The 17,881-nt window shown below is 62.0% G+C and overlaps 1 protein-coding gene across 4 annotated transcripts in view; it reads left to right on the forward strand.

The window, feature by feature from the left end:
* Positions 1 to 17,673, forward strand: part of SLC12A7 (solute carrier family 12 member 7) — a 54,669-nt gene extending 36,996 nt beyond the window's left edge. For 3 of the 4 annotated variants that reach the window (XM_032279161.1, XM_032279158.1, XM_032279160.1), the window contains exons 18-25: positions 3,900 to 4,095; positions 4,479 to 4,648; positions 4,747 to 4,878; positions 7,453 to 7,560; positions 10,235 to 10,413; positions 10,789 to 10,803; positions 14,632 to 14,765; positions 15,643 to 17,673. In XM_032279161.1, the coding sequence (XP_032135052.1) occupies positions 3,900 to 4,095; positions 4,479 to 4,648; positions 4,747 to 4,878; positions 7,453 to 7,560; positions 10,235 to 10,413; positions 10,789 to 10,803; positions 14,632 to 14,765; positions 15,643 to 15,734 (1,026 nt within the window). In that variant the 3' untranslated portion in view covers positions 15,735 to 17,673. The remainder of the gene's footprint in view (positions 1 to 3,899; positions 4,096 to 4,478; positions 4,649 to 4,746; positions 4,879 to 7,452; positions 7,561 to 10,234; positions 10,414 to 10,788; positions 10,804 to 14,631; positions 14,766 to 15,642) is intronic. The other variant, XM_032279159.1, reaches the window with a different exon arrangement.
* The last annotated feature ends 208 nt before the right edge of the window (positions 17,674 to 17,881 follow it).

The following is a 17,881-nucleotide window of genomic DNA, read 5'->3' on the forward strand; positions in this document are numbered from 1 at the left end:
GCGTCCAGGCATCTTTGGCCGGCCCTGCTGTCTATTTGCACAGATACAGGCACACTCAGGTCCTTCAGATCCAGGCCGCTCAGCCTGGGGGTGGGAGTGCCACTTGAGGGGCTCTGGGCATGTGGGATGGTAGCAGCGTCAGATGGCAGTGGCTTGGGGCCCGGATCCCACAGAGGTGGGAAATGGTGGCCTGCCTCTCTCCTCCTGCAATTTAGGCCGCGTGGATGGCCAGGTTCTCTCTGGGCTGCTCCGCAGGTTAGCTTCTCCAGGGAAGACCGGAGATCCACTGGGCCTTTTCTTTCCCTGACGGTGGCGTCATGCCTCACCACGGGTTCAGGCATTGGCTGCTACTGACTGTGAACCCGTGGATTTAGGCATCTTGGTTTTCAGGAGAATGTTTGCAGTCCTGGCACCCATGTGTCCGTTTCCGTGTATCTTATCCCATGCTGGGGTCCTCTTAGGAGAAATCCCGGAGTTGGTGTGGGTTCTAAGAGTCCTGGCACCATCAGGTGTCCTTGGCGGCATGTGAGGGCGTGTTTGTGCATATGAGGGACAGGGCAGGTATTGAGTAGACGGCGGGACCCTCTGCCATGCTCTGCCGCGGTCATCACTGCCATGGGAAAAGCCACCCTCACTCTCCATTCACATCTAACGCAGCTCACAGGTCATCTCCGTCACGGAGCCCTTCAGCTGCGGGGCCTGGGGCAGCCTCAGCCAGGAGCCTGCTCTCGAGGATGGGAGACTGAGCCCTTGCTGCCCCCCCTGCTCTCAGGGAGCCTTTGGCTGTGACTCAGCTCCATTGTTGAGGGCTGGAGGCAGCCGCAGGCCCCGCCTTCCCTGGGGCTGCCCTGCCCTGGGGAGCTGTGCTCACGTCCATCCTGGCTAAGTTAGTGTAAAATTAGAGAAATCTGGGCAAGTCTTTTTTTATTAATTTATTTTTAATTTTTAAAATTTTTGTTTGTTTTTTGAAACGGAGTCTTGCTCTGTCGCTCAGGCTGGAGTGCAGTGGCATGATCCCGGCTCACTGCAGCCTCGGCTTACTGGGTCCAAGCGATTCTCCTGCCTCAGCCTCCTGAGTAGCTGGGACTACAGGTGCCCGCCACCACATCTGGCTAATTTTTGTACTTTTAGTAGAGACAGGGTTTCGCCACGTTGGTCAGGCTGGTTTTGAACTCCTGAGCTCAAGTGATCCGTCTTGTTTCGGTCTCCCAAAGTGCTAGGATTACTGGTCAGCGAGTCACTGCACCCGGCGCGGGCAAGGCTTTTAAAAGCGTAGAAATTTCTCTAAAATCACACAGCTTCATGACTCATCCATCCAGTTGCCAGGGAGGCTCACGTGCCCTCCCTGCTCTGTTCTGTGTGGCACTGAGGGGTGTGGAACAGGGTCCGAAGCCGCTGACACCCTTGCCTCCCTGCCTCGTAAAGGGCCCATTGTCCTCCAGGCCGAGATCTGTCTTCGTGGAGGTCCTCTGGCTGGTGTGCCTGGCTCATGTGGGGACTGGTGGTCACAGGGTCCCCCAGCACAACACTGAGCTCTTGCCAGGGCAGTGCCACGTCCTCCTGAAGCCCTGCAATCCTGCAAGGTGTTTTTCCCAGCAGAGAGGCCCGAGGATAGGAGATCACCAGCTCTGACTCCTCGGGGCCGGCATGTGGGGGGAGTACAGCAACCAGCCATGTGGGAAGTGGCCCCCATCGTGTGGCACCAGCACCTTGAGATCCTCAGGGCCCCTCGAGTGGGTGCGTCCAAACTCGGCTGATCCTCAATAGCCATTTCCCTGGGCCCTGGTCTCTGGCCAGTTGGGGGCGTAGGAACAGAGAGCTGGGATCGCCCTGCAGAGGGTCTCAGGGGGATGAGCAGCGGCCACATAAAGGGGCCGCTGTGTGGCCTTTGCTGAGACAGCTGCGCTTCCTGCCTTCTTCCCATGTGACCCCTGACACGGGCGCTTCCCTGCGCCTTCCTGCCCAGGCTTGCTGTGTCCACCCCGAAGCCTCTGCTTCCAGCCAATCTCTGCCTCTCTGGGGCCCGCCTCTCTAAGGTCTCTGCCTCTCTGTGGCCCCTGCCTCTCTGGGATCTCTGCCTCTGTGGCCCCCGTCTCTTTGGGGTCTCTGCCTCTCTGTGGCCCCCGCCTCTCTGGGGTCTCTGCCTCTCTGGCCCCCACTTCTCTGGGGTCTCTGCCCCCGCCTCTGCTCACTGGCTGGTGCCCCTTTGGGGCAGCGTGTTCACACCTTTTCTGACCTGAGCAAAAGTCTCAAAAGTAGCATGTTTGCCAGCCCTGCACCCTGTCCCATCTGGCCCCTGGTGGCTGGGCAGAAGGTGGAGGTGTCTAGAGAGTGGGGTGAGGGCGGGGGTGCCCGAGGAGGAGCGGGGCTGTGGGAGAACGTCGGCTATTGTTTTCTTCTGTGTGTGAAGCGCTGGTGGAGCCCCAGGGTGAGCTGGAGCACAGGGTGAGGACACCAGCCAGGCCGACGTAGGGGCCGCTGGAATCTCAGCAAAGGAGGCAGGGCGGTGGCTCTGCTCCCTGAGTGGTCTGGGGCTGCTGTACGGGACACGGACCACACAGCTCACAGCAAAGAGCCTCTGCTCTCCAGCTCTGGAGCCCACAAGTCTGAATGAAGGAGACGGCGGGCCGTGCTGCCTCTGTATCTCCCGGGAGGAGTCTCCCACCTCCTCCAGCTCCTGGGGCCCCAGGTGACCCTGGGCGTCGGTCACTCTGCCCCTGCCTCCGCCTCCATGCAGCCTCCTCTCCTCCGTCCGAGGCTCCTCCTGCCTTCATCCTGTAAGGCCACTTGTGGTTGGCGTCAGGCCCACTCTGACCCAGGACACGCTCTCAAGATCATAGCTTCAGTACAAGATTCTAAAATACATCCACAAAGAGTTTTCCCAAATACAGTTGCATTCTGAGGTTCCCGGGGCTGGGATGTGGGTGTCCTTTTTTGGGGGCCACCATGCACCCCACTGTGATTGTGCTCTGGGCCGAGAAATTCCTACCTGCCCCTTGCATACAGCATGTTCACCCCAGCCCAGCGTCCCCTGAAGTCTCAACCCTGCACAGACCCACCCCGAGTGAGTCCCAAGTCTCACATAAATCTCACCGCTCCGAGCTCCCAAATCATCCTCTAAGCATCCAAACCAGAAGGCAGTGTGACGTGGGGTCTGGTCCGTCGTGGACAAAAGTGCCCTGTCTGTGAGGAGCCACTTATAGCAAAACACAGCAGGGGACCTCTGGGGAGAGGCACGTTCGCTCTGAGAGGGAGAATCAGGCAGGAAGGGGCCTCTGGAACCTCACAAGGCTGAGACCCACCAGGGCGGGCTGCGGTTCCAAGGCCTGAGGTCACTGGGGGCGGGAGGCCTGTGTCCACATGCGCTTGGCTTTCATCCTCGAAGGCCCCATGGAGTCCAGCCGCTCCATGCTGTGGCCTCCCAGACACCCCTGGGAGGAGACTGCACATGCCAGTGACCCCTGGCCCCTTGTTCATACGACGCTTCATCTTAAACTCCACGGTCTCCCTTTGAAGAGTTGCTAATTTGATCCATTCTCGGATGTTTCTGACTCACCAGGTGTATCAGCCTGGCCCAGAGCATCCAAGTAAAGTGGGAGGTGTGGGTGGGACGCTTTGGATCCCCCAAAGAACTGCCTGGTGCTGTGTGCCCAGAGCAGTCTCCGCATCACCTGCACGTGGCATCAGGCACACCTGCTCTTTCTCTCTGGTGTGTGGATACACGACACGTGTGCAGCAGCCCGGAGCGCCGTGGCTCACTGTGGAGCCTTCAGGCCCTCCCTCCTGCTGGGCTCACGGTGGGGGTGGGGGTGCCCTTGCCACCGTGCGTGGTGGGTGTGGGTCCGCACGCCCTGTTGCTTCTTGGAGGCCGTGGCACTGACCTGTCCTGTGTCCCACAGAACATCCGGTCCCTGATGAGCGCGGAGAAGACCAAGGGCTTCTGCCAGCTGGTGGTCTCGTTCAGCCTGCGGGACGGCATGTCCCACCTCATCCAGTCGGCCGGCCTGGGGGGTCTCAAGCACAACACAGTGCTCATGGCCTGGCCTGCGTCCTGGAAGCAGGAGGACAACCCCTTCTCCTGGAAAAACTTTGTGGGTAGGTGTGGCCGGCGTCTCCTTGGGGTCCCCTCAGCGGCCCCAGGCCTGTGTGCTGTCAGGTCCTGATGGGCCTGAGGGTGTATGCTCTTAGCCCTGGGAGCAGCCATCTGAAAGTGTCCAGGCCCTCCCTCCCATTCTCCTGGAGCCCCGCTGGGGCAGGGGTGTCCTGGGCAGTGACCAGCAGCCAGCTCTGCTGTGGGTCTAGGCCTGGGCTTTGGAGGAGCTGATGGAGGGAGGGTGGGGCTCTGCGCGGACCCTGCCCACCTCACCCTGACGGCGTCTGCACCAGCTGGGAAAGTCGGGGGAGGCCATATGGTTCCCCCAAGGCCTCCCCCTCGCCCTGGCCTCAGATGACCTGCCAGTGGCTGCCTCTCTCCGCAGACACCGTCCGTGACACCACCGCCGCGCACCAGGCTTTGCTGGTAGCCAAGAACATCGACGCTTTCCCGCAAAACCAGGAGCGCTTCAGCGGGGGCCACATCGACGTGTGGTGGATTGTGCATGACGGCGGCATGCTCATGCTGCTGCCCTTCCTGCTGCGCCAGCACAAGGTGGGGTGCGCTGTGGGCACGGGGACGGGGACGCGCCTCGGGCCAGGGCAGGCGGGGGCTCCTCCCAGGCCCCGCAGCCACGCCCGCTCCGTCTCCAGGTGTGGAGGAAGTGCCGGATGCGCATCTTCACGGTGGCCCAGGTGGACGACAACAGCATCCAGATGAAGAAAGACCTGCAGATGTTCCTGTACCACCTGCGCATCAGCGCCGAGGTGGAGGTGGTGGAGATGGTGAGGCCTGCGGGCTTGAGGGCAGGGGATGAGAGGGAGGGCTGTGGGCCTCGAGAGGAGGGCGAGGTGGGGAGGGCTGTGGGCCCCATGAGGTGGAGGGGGAGAGGGAGGGGGAGGTGGGGAGGGCGGGGGGCCTCCAGAGGGGGGGGGGGGGGGGGGGGGGGGGGGGAGGAGAAGGTGGTGGTGATTGGCAGGCTGCCAGGCCTTGGGGGGTGGTGGAGGTGGCTTGGTTCTGGGAGTGTGAGGACGTCACAGGAAGCACAGAGCCCGCACGTTCCTTGTTGACATCTCGAGTAGCCTGGGTGTGGGTGCTGCCCTGGAACAGGCGTCGGCTCCTCCATGTCCCCCGTGGTCCCGTGTCCTCCTTGGCCGGGGCCCCCTTCCAGGACTGGGTTCTGTACCGGACCTCACGTCTCAGTGGCGTTCACCATGGTGGGGTGCACCTCTGCGCACCTCCCGTCTTGGGTGCTCTCCCCAGACAGGCTCATGGTCCCACAGCTGGAAACCACACGTCAGCAGTTGGGACCAGGGAGAAGGGCACTGGTCAGTGAGGCCGGGGTGCGGCCGTCACATAGGACAGACAGGCCTTGGGTCAGCTGCAGGCAGGGCCTGGACAGAGACTTGTCCCACCCTTCACACCTGGGGAGGACGGGGTTGACGGTCGGAGCGCCTGGGGCTCTGGAGCCTGGGGGTTGGGTTGACCGCTTGTGCTGGGCAGAGCCGTGCCTGCTTCCTGCCAGCCCACCCCAGTCCGCGGCTGTGCCTTCCCCTCCAGTCCTGCTGGTGGTCCCGGGACTCTGTGGGCTCTGACCTCATGGGTCACCCCGACAGCTCTCACCGTGAGCTCAGATTCTGCCAAGGCCCGGTTTCTTGTGGCTCCTGTGACCCCGGCGCACGGTTTTGCTGGCCCTCGGTGGCCTGGACTCGTGGCGGTGGGGATGCTGGGAAGAATAATGCTGGACAGAGACGGCCACGCTGTCCCCCGGAAGCTGGCCGTGCCGCTGCAGAGCCTGGGCGGTGCAGGCTCCCTGGCCCCTCAGCCCTGGGCATGGCGGAGGCCCCGAGCACCTGCTCCTGGTTTGTCTGGCTGTGAGTGAGGCCCGGTGCGGCTGCTTCTGTGTTTCTGCGTCAGCTCCCGTGGAGCGCGGTTGTCCTATGTGGCTGCGCTTCCTCTTGCCCTGTGGGACCTTTCCTAGTCCGAGGGGCGCGGGCATGCATTGTGCTGGGTCTTTTTCTCCCTGGTTTTCTACGCTGGGCTTCGGTTCCACACGGCCATGTCTTCGGGGACGATGGCTGGAGCTTCTCGTTTGGACGAGGCTTTACGGTTTCAAGGCTGTAGGGTTATTATTGGTTCTAGTAGTTGTATGAATGACGTTATCTCCAGGTCATAACACGGCTAGTGAAATGGTAACAAAATCCTGCCTGGGAGAACAGCCCTGCCCGGAGGCCAGGCGGGGCGGCCATGGGGGCCAGAGGAAGCGGGCACCGTGAGTCTGTGGCTCCAGCACACCCAGCACACCCGTGGTGCCAGTGGCAGCTCGCCAGCTGCTGAGCAGGGGTCACTAGCGCTGAAGCCCGGGAACCTGGAGCTCCCAGTGCCCCCACGCTCCTGGCCATGTCTCCTGGCAGGGCTGGGGCTCCCCCTCTCCATGGCCCTGCCACTAGGGAGAAGTGTCACCTGGCTGGAAAGGAGCCCACGGGCCGCTGCCGTTCAGCCTGGCATGCTGTTTTATTTTGTTTTAAATTTTTGAGACAGAGTCTCACTCTGTCCCCCAGGCTGAAGTGCAGTGGTGCCATCTCAGCTCGCTGCAACCTCCGCCTCCTGGGTTCAGGCAATTCTCCTGCCTCAGCCTCCCGAGTAGCTGAGAGACTACAGGTGTGCGTCACCATGCGGGCTAATTTATTTTCGTGTATTTTTTTTGTTTTTTTTTTTTTTTTTAGTAGAGACGGGGTTTCACCATGATGGCCAGGCTGGTCTCGTACTTCTGACCTCAAGTGGTCCGCCCGCCGTGGCCTCCCAAAGTGTTGAGATGGCAGGCATGAGCCGCTGCACTGGATCTGCTGTGCCATTTTAAACACTTGTGCTTAATGGGCACAGTGGCTCCAAATTTCCATGAGCTGGGTGCAGTGGGTGAGACCCGGGGGTCCCGCATGGCGGGCACTGAGGTTGTGCCGTGGCTTTTCTGTGTGTCCTGGGCGGGTTTCCTGTGGTGACTAGCCCTACTGAGCACAGATAGTGACACCAGTGAGTGTGGACCCTGCGGCCCCACGGGGCAATCCCTTACCCAGAGTCGCGTGCACCGGGTTGGTTTCTGGCTGTGGTCTTGTCCTGGAGCCTGCTCCTGTGCCTGGCTGGAGAGTCCCTGGGAGGGATGTGAGCGGAGCATCTGTGCGGTGTCACTGCCCATCGTGAGCTCACACCTTCCCAGCCACGGGGCGGGGGCCTGCAGGGCCCGGGATGCCTGGCCTCTCCCGCCGCTCAGGGCGGCTCAGCCTCTGGAAGCCGGGGCAGTGGTGGAGGCGCCCCGTGATTCTGTGCATGCCAGGCTTACTGTCTACTCGGGAACTTTCTAGGTTGAGAACGACATTTCTGCCTTCACCTACGAGAGGACGCTGATGATGGAGCAGAGGTCGCAGATGCTGAAGCAGATGCAGCTGTCTAAGAACGAGCAGGAACGAGAGGTGCGTGGGCGCCGTGGCCAAGATGAGGCCTTCAGAGACGCACGGCTGGCTGCCCCGGGAGGGTCCGCCGGAGAGCATGCCGCATCGTGGCCTTGGCCCCAGCCCGAGCGCGGGTAGCATAGGCTGTGCATGAGGTCAGGAGTGGCCTCAGAGCCAGAGCTCGTGGGAGCCTGGGCGTGTGGAGGCCCGGTTAGAGGAATGGTGGCCCGGCAGACGCACGCTCATGTGCGGGAAGGGACGAGGCTGGGACCTGTGAACGTAGCTTTTCCAAGCCTGCAGCGATGCAGGCGGGAGACGGGAGGGGGCCGGGCACTCCCTGGGCTTCTCCCCAAGGCGGTGCCCCTTGGCAGGGTCGGCAGCTCCTGAGCCAAGGTTTCTTACCATGGCTGCTTTGTCACAGCCTGAAACCCCTGAGCCTTGCAGCATGCAAATTCTGTGCTGTCCAAAACCCAGTGGGAGCGGAGAGTGAATGCAGGGAGGGAGGAAGTGAGCTGGAGGGAGGTGCCTCCGGCGCCTGGCGCAGACCCGCGTAGCCTCCGCCCGTGGAAGCTGCCCGCCCAGCTGCAGCAGCTGTGCATCCGAGGCTAACTGTCCATCGCTGAGGATGTGCAGGTGTATCCACCCGAGTTACGCGGGCCTGGGCCGCTCAGCCACCGTGAGACCTGAGGGCAGGTGTTTTTGTGGTCACTTCATGGCCATGGAAGGTGCGAGTCACCTGTGGCAGGACTCTCGGCTCTGTGAGGTCACAACCTCGTGGGCTCTCGTGGGTCCCACCCGGCTGGCAGCAGACACAGGTCTGTGACTGCAGACCAGGTGCAGGTGATGGTTTTCTGACACGACAGTGACAGTGGCGGCAGCAGGGACAGAGCATTCACCTGCCCTAGGGCCTCGGCCTCACCCAGAACCCGCGGTACACAGGTCTGTGTGGGGGGGGGCCACGTGCGCTGACAGCCAGAATCGCCAAGTGGCAACCACCGCCCGCCCCCAGCAGAGAAAGGCTCGTGGAGCCCCAGCCCTGCCCGCTCTCAGACCCCGGGCAGGTCAGGGCGGGCACAGACGCAGGACCCAGGGGGATGCCCAGCATGTCTGCAGACAGATTCCTTCCACAGGGGCCCGGACACTCCTTCCACAGGAGTGTCTGGGAGGACCCACGTCCTCTGTTTCTGTCCAGGCTGAGGCCCTGAGGGCCGGCAGGGTCGTCCTGGCTTAGCAAGTGTTCAGCCTGGGTGCAGCCAGGAGCAGGAATCCAGCCCCGGCTTGACGGGAAGTTCAGTGTGGAGAGTCTGGAACTGCGGACTGGGGCGGGCCTGGGAGCGGGACGGCAGCCCGAACGTGAAGGGCCCCTCCTGGGCCAGGGCGAGGTTGGAGGTGTCACTGCTCTGCAGAGGCCGGGTTTGGCCGAGCTGTGCGGTGCTGGGTGGGCACCCTCCAGTGCCTCACGCGGTGGCCCTCAGGGCAGTGGGCGGTGCTGGCTCTGGTGTTTCATTCACATCCCCGGGAAATTTAGGCCAGGCCAGGCTGTGAGGCGGCTGCAGGGCCAGCCACAGTGAGTAGCGGCCTGGGGGCCCCTGTCGGAGTCCGGGGAGGGAGGCAGCCCCAGGCCCTCCCCAGTCCCTGCCAGTCTCCTCCCTTTTGGAAAGGGCCGACACCCACTTTAAACATTTTCATCTGGGGGAGGAAGAACCTGGTCTGGTGAAATCACCGTGGGCCTTTGGCTTTTTAAAGTCATCCCGGGGCTCCCAGACTCCTGATGCCCCTGGGACAAGCAGCTCCCGGGGCTGCGTCCAGCTCAGGCAGGGCTCCAGCCACAGTGGGAGAGGCGGCCATTCAGGCCCCACGTAAACGTCACTTCCAAGGTGGCACCCGTGTTTGCGAGCTCCCATCGGCCCTACCCTTCAGGCTGGGCACGGCAGCACGGAGGGCGTGAAGGCGGCAGGGAGTGGGGAGGCCGCGGGGAGGGTCTGTAACCAGCGGGTGTGCTGCTGTTGCGACCTGGCGGTGACGGGGAGGGAAGGTCTTGAACCAGCAGTGGTGGCAACATCAGGTGACCGCCCACTTGCCTTTTGGCACCCACAGCTAAGGGGTGTGGACGGTGCTGCCGGGCGATGTTTTCATTTTCCTCGGGTTGCCAGAAGTGGCCCCGTCGTTGCCCCAACGGTGCCCCAGTGGTACCCCACAGACCCCCTGTCAGCCTGGCCGGGCCCTGAGTGTCCCCTGGCTGATCAGACACAGCCTGCTTCCCAGGGACGGGGTGGATCCCAGCACGGCCCCCACCTGCCCCGAGCCTCCGTGAGGCAGGGCCGCCTGCGTGCTGGTCATGTGGGTGAGCGGGTGGTCTGGGGTGAACACAGCGTGCACAGGGCCCCGTCAAGCAAGGAGACTCTCCCAGCACGCGTCCGCTCACGTCAGCACGGGGTCGTGGGGCCTCTTTCTCCAGTTCAGGGCCCGGTGGGAAGGTGGGGGGAGAAATGGGGAGAGGAAGTGAACGTTTGGTCTGGAAGCCTGGAGGAGGGAGGCGGCCTCGGGGGTGGGGCGCAGGACCTTGTGGGAGGCCTGTCTGTTTCCTGTTGCCCTTTTGGTTCTGTGGTCTGAGCCGGCCTTGCCTCTGGCCTGGCGTCCGGGGTCCAGGGGAGCTTTGAGACTAGCTGGTCTCACCAAGTCCCGGGCCTGCCAGGCCCAGCTGATCCATGACAGGAACACCGCGTCCCACACCACAGCGGCAGCCAGGACCCAGGCGCCACCCACGCCGGACAAGGTACAGATGACCTGGACCAGGGAGAAGCTGATCGCCGAGAAGCACAGGAACAAAGACGCCAGCCTGTCCGGGTTCAAAGACCTCTTCAGCATGAAGCCGTGAGTGTCCGTGCCTGTGGCTGGGCGGGGTGGGGTGACAGATCTGGTGGTGAGGATGGAGTCTCTCCCCTGACCACTGAAGAGCTTCGCAGAAACCCCAAAGACCAGCGGGCCCGTTAGAGAACAGAGCTGCCCGCCAGGGCTGGCTGAGGTCTGGTTCTGCAGACGCAGCCGGAGTCCCAGGTGAGAGCACCAGACACGTCTCACCTGGGGTCGAAGGCAGAGCCTAACGCCCGGTTCTCAGGAAGGCCTGGGGGCTCCCGGGCCCTGTGGGGTGGGCCCAGGCGGCATTCTCTTGGGCAGCTGTGATGCCTGGAACGGCCGGTGCTCACTCCTGAGGTCAGTAACACACTCTTGTTTTTCTCTCCTGCATAGAGAATGGGGAAATCTGTAAGTCCACTCACTGCAACCAGGTCGCCTCCTGGTGGCCCTGCATGCCTGCGTGGCGTGGCCTGTGTGTGTGTTCCGGGTCTCCCGGTTTCCCTGCATGCCTGCATGGCATGGCCTGCGTGTGTGTTCCGGGCCTCCTGGTTTCCCTGCATGCCCACGTGGCGTGGCCTGCGTGTGTGTTCCGGGCCTCCTGGTTTCCCTGCATGCTCACGTGGCGTAGCCTGCATGTGTCCATGTGTGTGTGTGACCCAGGTGCCCCTGTGTGGGAGTTCCCGGCCTCTCAGTTTCCCTGCATGCCCGCGTGGCGTGGCCCGCGTGTGTCCCTGTGCGTGTTCCAGGCTTCAGTTTCCCTGCATGCCTGTGCGGTGTCACCCGTGTGCAGCTAGAGCTTACCCAGTGCTGCCTCAGCTCCCACGTCTGTTTCCCGTTGCTTTTGCTCGCCTGTGTTCACGGTGGCTCCGGCACACACCCGAAGCCTCTTCCTCAGCGAGGCCCAGGAACTGAGACCTGGAAGGTGGCCGAGCCGCTCCTGCGTGGAGGGGAGGCATGTGCTGGCAGGACCTGTCAGTGAGTCTGTCCACGTCCTTCTGGGTCGGGCACTGGCCGAGTTGTGTCCCCACCCAGAATGGTTTCCACGTTAACGCCGTCCACCCCGGGGAGTTACCCTTCTGTCTCCAGGTGGAGAGGGGTGTGGAGCAGTTCTCTGTGTGGTCAGGCCCTGGGGTGGGAGCTGCCTGTGTCTGAGCTCTGGGGCAGGTGGGAGGGAGTGCCCTGGACGGACCCCCAAGCTTGGTCCCTGGGAGTCCTCAGCTCTCTGTCCCCCGCCTGCCCCCACGAGTAGCTGCCTGGGCCGTGTTTTCATCATGGGCAGGCGGTGCCTGGGGCCTGAGAGAGGAACGCGCCAGCTGAGTGGCCACACCTCATTTTTTATATTTACCCTGAAACCTGAATTAATCAGACACCAGAAACCGTGCACCTGTGTGGGAGGCAGGCAGGGAGCCCCTGTACTTCCTGTTCTGTTCTGTAAATCTAAACGTGCCTTCAGAATAGCATGTTCGTTAAAGCCGCATGACCTAGTCCCAGGAGCAGGCTTTGACCCCGCCCCCACACATGGGCGCACAGTTGAGCACCTGCAGTGACCCTGTGCGTCCACCTAGGCCTGGGGCAGGGGCAGGTCCCCACTGGCCTGTAGGGTCAGGAGAAGGTGGGCCGAAATGGATGATGACGTGGGAGTGTGTTTGGGACAGGACCGACTCTCCCAGTCCAGCAACTCCTCGGGGTTGGGCTGGGAGAAGCCCCCAGAATGTCTGGAGGTCAGGCCCTGACCTTTTCCTAGGCAGTGCAGGCGTGAGGTGTGCAGGGCTTACCGTGGTGTCCCTGGGAGCACACTTAGGGATGTCTGTGTGTTCGCTCGTGTGTACCTGTCAGCGCACCTGCTGGTGGACACACATCTGTCTGTGCACGTGGGCGTACGTGTCAGTGTATGTGTCAGCGTACGTGTCTGCGCGTGTGGGTGTACGTGTCTGTACGTGTGCACATGTGCATGTCTGACATGTTAGTGTCTATACACAGTTGTGTGCACATTAGTGTGACTGCATGCCTGGGTGTGTACATGTTTGCACATGTTTGTATATTAGTGTGACTGCGTGCCTGTGTGTGTACATGTCAGTGTGTCTGCATGTGTGCGTATACACATCAGCACATACAGACACGTCTGTGCATGCGTCTCCACTGGTCCTCCTTGCTATGGTGGCCAGCACACCACTCCCAGCAGTCGGGGGCAGGGCCCCCCAGCACTCACTGCTGTGGTCATGCGGCTCACCCTGCCCCACCCCGCCCTGCCTGTGCTCCTGGCCTGGCCTTACTTCCTGGAGTTGCTCTTTGTCCACAAACACACTGGTAATTGTGGTCTATCCAGAAGTTGAGTCCAAAGTTCCAAGTTCCTATATCAAAAGCCCCTTGACTGTGTGGTGGACAGAGACCCCATCTATAATTAAATCGAGCTGGAGAGAAGATGAAAGGTCTCTCTGTGTTCCTCCTGAAAATTGGTGGTTATGATCAGGTTTATTTGGCTTAAGAGTCAAGTGGATCAAAGGGCGTGAGCCTGGACAGACGGCGTTTTCGGGGCCTCTCTGTGACCCTGCATGGACGGCCTCTGTCTGTCTGCCCCACCCTCTGTGTCCGGGGCACTGGTGACCTCCCCAGGGGACCACAAGACTGTGTAGGGCTGTGCTGACCGCAGTTGGCCTGAGACCCACTGGGACCTGCAGGTCCACCCACAGGCCAGGTTTTTCCACCAGAAACACAAGCGCTCCCAGGGCTGGTCTCTGCCAGATTTCCCGAGGCGGCTTCCTGGAATGCCAGTTCTGCTGCCGTTTAGGGGGCCTACCTCAGAGGGACCATGGGGTGGAGGAGGGAGATGAGCCCTGTCCCGCAGGGCGTGAGCACCTGCAAGCGGGAGTCTGTAGTGTCCCCAAACCTCCTTGGCTGGGGACCCTCCTGGGGGGCTGTGGCCCGGCCTAGGCCACCAGGAACACTGAGATGTGGACTGCCATGGCAGCTTCATAGCAGGGCCCCGTTGTCAGTGAGGATGGAAGGCAGGGTCTGGGCCACGTGGTGCAAGTGAGGACAGAAGGTGGGGTCTGGATGGCCACGTGGTAGAAGTGAGGATGGAACGTGGGGTCTGGATGGCCACGTGGTAGAAGTGAGGATGGAAGGTGGGGTCTGGATGGCCACGTGGTGGAAGTGAGGATGGAACGTGGCGTCTGGATGGCCACGTGGTAGAAGTGAGGATGGAAGGCGGGTCTGGGCCATGCCATGGAAGTGAGGACGGAAGGTGGGGTCTGGATGGCCACGTGGTGGAAGTGAGGATGGAAGGTGGCATCTGGATGGCCACGTGGTGGAAGTGAGGATGGAAGGTGGCATCTGGTTGGCCACACGGTGGAAGTGAGGATGGAAGGTGGGATCTGGATGGCCACGTGGTGGAAGTGAGGATGGAAGGTGGCATCTGGTTGGCCATGTGGTGGAAGTGAGGATGGAAGGTGGGATCTGGATGGCCACGTGGTGGAAGTGAGGACAGCAGGCGGGGTCTGGATGGCCACGTGGTGGAAGTGAGGATGGAAAGCAGAGTCTGGGTGGCCACATGATGGAAATGCTTTTTCTTCGGCCAGGCAGGGGCAAGGTGGGCCGTGGGAAAGGACCCCAGTAGTGGCCACTGTGAGCGCCTGTGCCCCCAGCTGAGTTCTCAGCAGTCCTTGCCTGTCACAGGCCTGGGAGCTTCAGCAGCGATGGCTGCACAGGCCGGGGGCAGCTGTGGGCCTTTCCCCCCTGAGCTTCCGGCCCCTTGGACCCAGCTGTGTGACCCTCGGAGAGGAGACCACGTGTGCTCAGCCTGACAGCATCTAATGTGGGGCTCGGGGAACGCCATGGATGTAAGAGAAGTGTGTCAGCCTTGAAAGGCACCAGGCACTCGGGACACCCAGGTAGCTTCCACTCCGTTCCGCCAGCTTCGCAGACGTAGATGTAGTTCAGGAAGCGCTTGCAGTTCGTGTCGTGTGACTCCGTGGCCCTTCGAAGCTTGGCAGCCCTAGTGTGCTGAGTTCCAGGGCCCAGAGCTTCCTGCTGCTGAGCACCCGCCTGGCTGCCGTCAGCGCCTCTCGCTCGGAGCCGCCGCCTCTGCGTCCTTCAGGGTTGGGGATTCCGCCTGACCCCGACTCACACGGCCCTTTCCAACGCATGTGAATGCAGGCTCATCAGGGCTCGGCCCGGCCTCGTGTCCGGAGCGTGGAGCGTGCCCACCTCCTGCTGACCATGCCCCCCTCCCCCCAGGGACCAGTCCAACGTCAGGCGGATGCACACGGCCGTGAAGCTCAACGGCGTCGTCCTCAGCAAGTCCCAGGATGCGCAGCTGGTCCTTCTCAACATGCCGGGCCCCCCAAAAAACCGGCAGGGGGACGAGAACTGTATCCTTTCCCACGGTGTGCCTGCAGGCGTGCAGCTGTCCCTGGCAGCTTCTCGCCAAGACCTGGGGTTGTGGGTGCTGTGAGCCAGGCTGGCTTCGCGCCTTTCCTTCAGCCCCAGGCCCTGGGAGCTGCGACTGGGATGCAGAGGGGCTCTGCAGCCAGTGGTGGCATTGGCGTGGGGAGGGAGGTCCTGCCTGCAGTGCCAGACCCCCAACTGTCCCTGGGTGTTCAGGGCTGCCCTGGGGCTAGGAGCGCCCCCCACCCCCGTCATGCACCCCCACAGCAACTGTGCATCCTGGGACCTTCCCTGGGGCTCAGCCGCACCCTGCCCCGAAGGCGATGGGAGGCAGGGAGCCCAGCTCTCGGCTTTAAGGCCCCGGTTGGCCAAAGCTTTGGGCACTTGTGCTTTATTGGGAAGACGGGCTCCATGATGTATCTGGGTGTATTGGCACAGACAGGACGACCCTTGGCACATCCCTGCTAGGGCAGCACCCAGAGTGCGGGGCCAGCGAGGGCGTGTCCTCCGTGTGTCCTGGTCAGAAGCCGTGCCCCAGCTCACCTGTAGGCCGGCCGGGACCCAGTCACCTGGCTGGGGATCCCTGTCAGGTGGGGTCTGCACCATGGGCTCCGTCGCTGTCTCTGCTGGTCCTCCCTGTGGCCACGGAGCTCCCTCTCTTTCCTGAGCACGAGCCCCTCTCTCCCCTGCCCTGCCCCTTCCTCCCCTTCCTCCCTTCTCCCCACCCACTTCTCACGTTGGCTCTGGTGTTCTCAGACCACATCCTAGCTAACCCGGAAGAGGGTAAAACCTCACCCCCATCACCATTCCAGCTCTGCGTGCCCAGGTGAGATCAGCTGTGGCCTTAACTCTGCTGACCAGACATGGAGTTTCTTGAGGTCTTGACCGAGGGGCTGAACAGAGTCCTCTTGGTCAGGGGCGGCGGCCGGGAGGTGATCACCATCTACTCCTAACGCTCAGCAGCATCGCGGCGCGCTGGGGCGGGCACGGGGGATGGCGTGGGCAGCCTGCACCCAGGCTCGGCCCAGGGAAACAGACGGCAGACACACCTGTCCCCAGCAATGCCGCCTGGCCTGCCATGGGGCTTCCTTCTGAGGTTTCTAGGCCCGCCACCTAGGGCTCTCCTGTTCAGCAGCCTTAAACCACAGGCTGGGCCGGCGAGGGCATGACTGGATTTCCTTGAGTCCGAGGGCGGACGCGCCTGCAGGAGTGACCTGGACACGGCCGGATCTTCTTGCAGGTCACGAGAGGCCAGCGACCCCTCGCTTGGTTTCTGGAAGTCCTTTTCCTTGGCTGGACTTACCCAGTGGTTAGATTGCATTTCTCCCTTATCCGGAACATTCTTGGAAGAGCACCGGAGCTGAGGCTGTCCCTGGTGATAAAGGTGAAATGTCAGCCCCAGCCACGGCTCCCTGCAGGGTCTTGGTCGCCTCTGAGTCGCTCTGTTCCTTGGTTGTTTTTGCATTTCTGCACCTCAAGGCAGCAAAACTGGGGACACTGTCCACGCCTGCATCACCCTCGTGTGGGAGCCTCTGGGCTCGGCAGGTCCATGCTTCACCAGCTGGCGTGGCCGGGGCCATCTGGAAACGGAACTCAGTTTTTCTGGAATGCGCTGGACCACCTGTCGGGTGTATGGTGAACATGGTGTGTCCCTGGGGGCTTATGCTCCAGGAAGGAGCCCCCAGCTGTCTGTCTGCCACGCCAGGCCGTGTCTGCTGCCATCCAAGTCTCCATCCGCCTTCAGAAAACCAGCCGCTTCATTCATGAGCACTGATGGGGCCCAGCTCACGGCACTGGTGCTGTCAGCGCCTCGTGCAGGTGAATGCACTGAAACCCAGGTGCGCAGGTGTGTACGCGGAGTGAACGCCGAGTTCCCCCCACAGCCCACTACAGTTGGGACTCCACCCCACGAGCACGGCACACGGTTCAGCCTCTGAGCTGGCTCACACGTGGCATCCCTACCCTGGCACTCCAGAGAAGGGGGACACGGCCTCTGCGTGGGAGGTCCTCGGACAGCAGTGGCGCCTGGCGTGAGGTCTGTCCGGCTGACTCCCAGGCATCCCCTGCCGTGGCCTGTGTCTTTCGTGGAGGCGGCAGTGGCACTGAAAAGAGATACCTGTCAAGGTCCCAGCACACTTTTCACTTCCGCTGTGAGTTTCTGCTTTGTAGGTTGTGGTTGCATCTGCAGGCTGCGGCGGTGGCACTGCCTGGGGCCTCCCTTTCTGTGTGGCTTATTTATTTATTTAAACACCCAGGGAGTTCGTGGTAACGCCTTCCATCAAGAGGCTGCTTCTATACTAGAGGCCCCAGGTGGCCAGGCCCTGGGCCGTGTCCGGCTTGCACGGTCTCCCGAGGGAATCAGCCCCATCGCCGAAGTTCAAAGCCGGGCAGAGGCTGCACGTGTGCTTCCAGACGTTTCTGAGGCGCTGCACTGGGGCTGGCATTGCTGTAGAGTCGGCTGCCCAGAGTGTGTCCCAGACATCACCGCAGGGCCCAGCATTCCCGCAGCCTCTGCCCGTCTCGGCTGAGCCCTGAGTTCAGCAGCAGAACTCTCCTCCGCGTCTGGGTGGGGCCGACAGGTCCTGCGTCCCCTGCACCTGGAGGAGAGCAGGCTGGAGGCGCGGTGGCCTGTGAACCTTGGTTGGTGGCTGGGAGACCCTGCGTGCGGGACGCCTCTGAGGGCCACTGAGTCCTCCCACGAGACGCCTCATGAGGGCCCCACTCTGCCTCTGCCCTGGGCTGTGGCTTCTGTGCGCAGCAACGCGAGGCACCCTTCCCCTTGTCGGCTCGTGTCACCGGTAACTGCAGCTGTTGAAAGTTGATTCCGTGTTCCCTTTGTAGGTTCCTTTGTACAATTTTGTTAGTAGCAAAATAAAATCCTAATAAATCTGAGTCTGTTGAAGAATCTTAAGTCTCGTTCAACGTAAAAATTAGACGACTGGAGAAATTGTACCGGCTGCCCCTTCTCTAGCAGGAGTGTCAGGGCCGACCAGCCGTAGCCAGCTCGGGGCTGAAGAGTGGCCCTGTGAATTGGACGAGGACTTCCAAATCACGCCACCAGCATGGAACTGACCTTACCTCAAACTTCCTAGTGCCGTGT

The sequence above is a fragment of the Sapajus apella genome, unplaced genomic scaffold, assembly GCF_009761245.1.
Source record: "Sapajus apella isolate SASKATOON/1434 unplaced genomic scaffold, GSC_monkey_1.0 scaffold11, whole genome shotgun sequence".
NCBI lineage: Eukaryota > Metazoa > Chordata > Mammalia > Primates > Cebidae > Sapajus > Sapajus apella.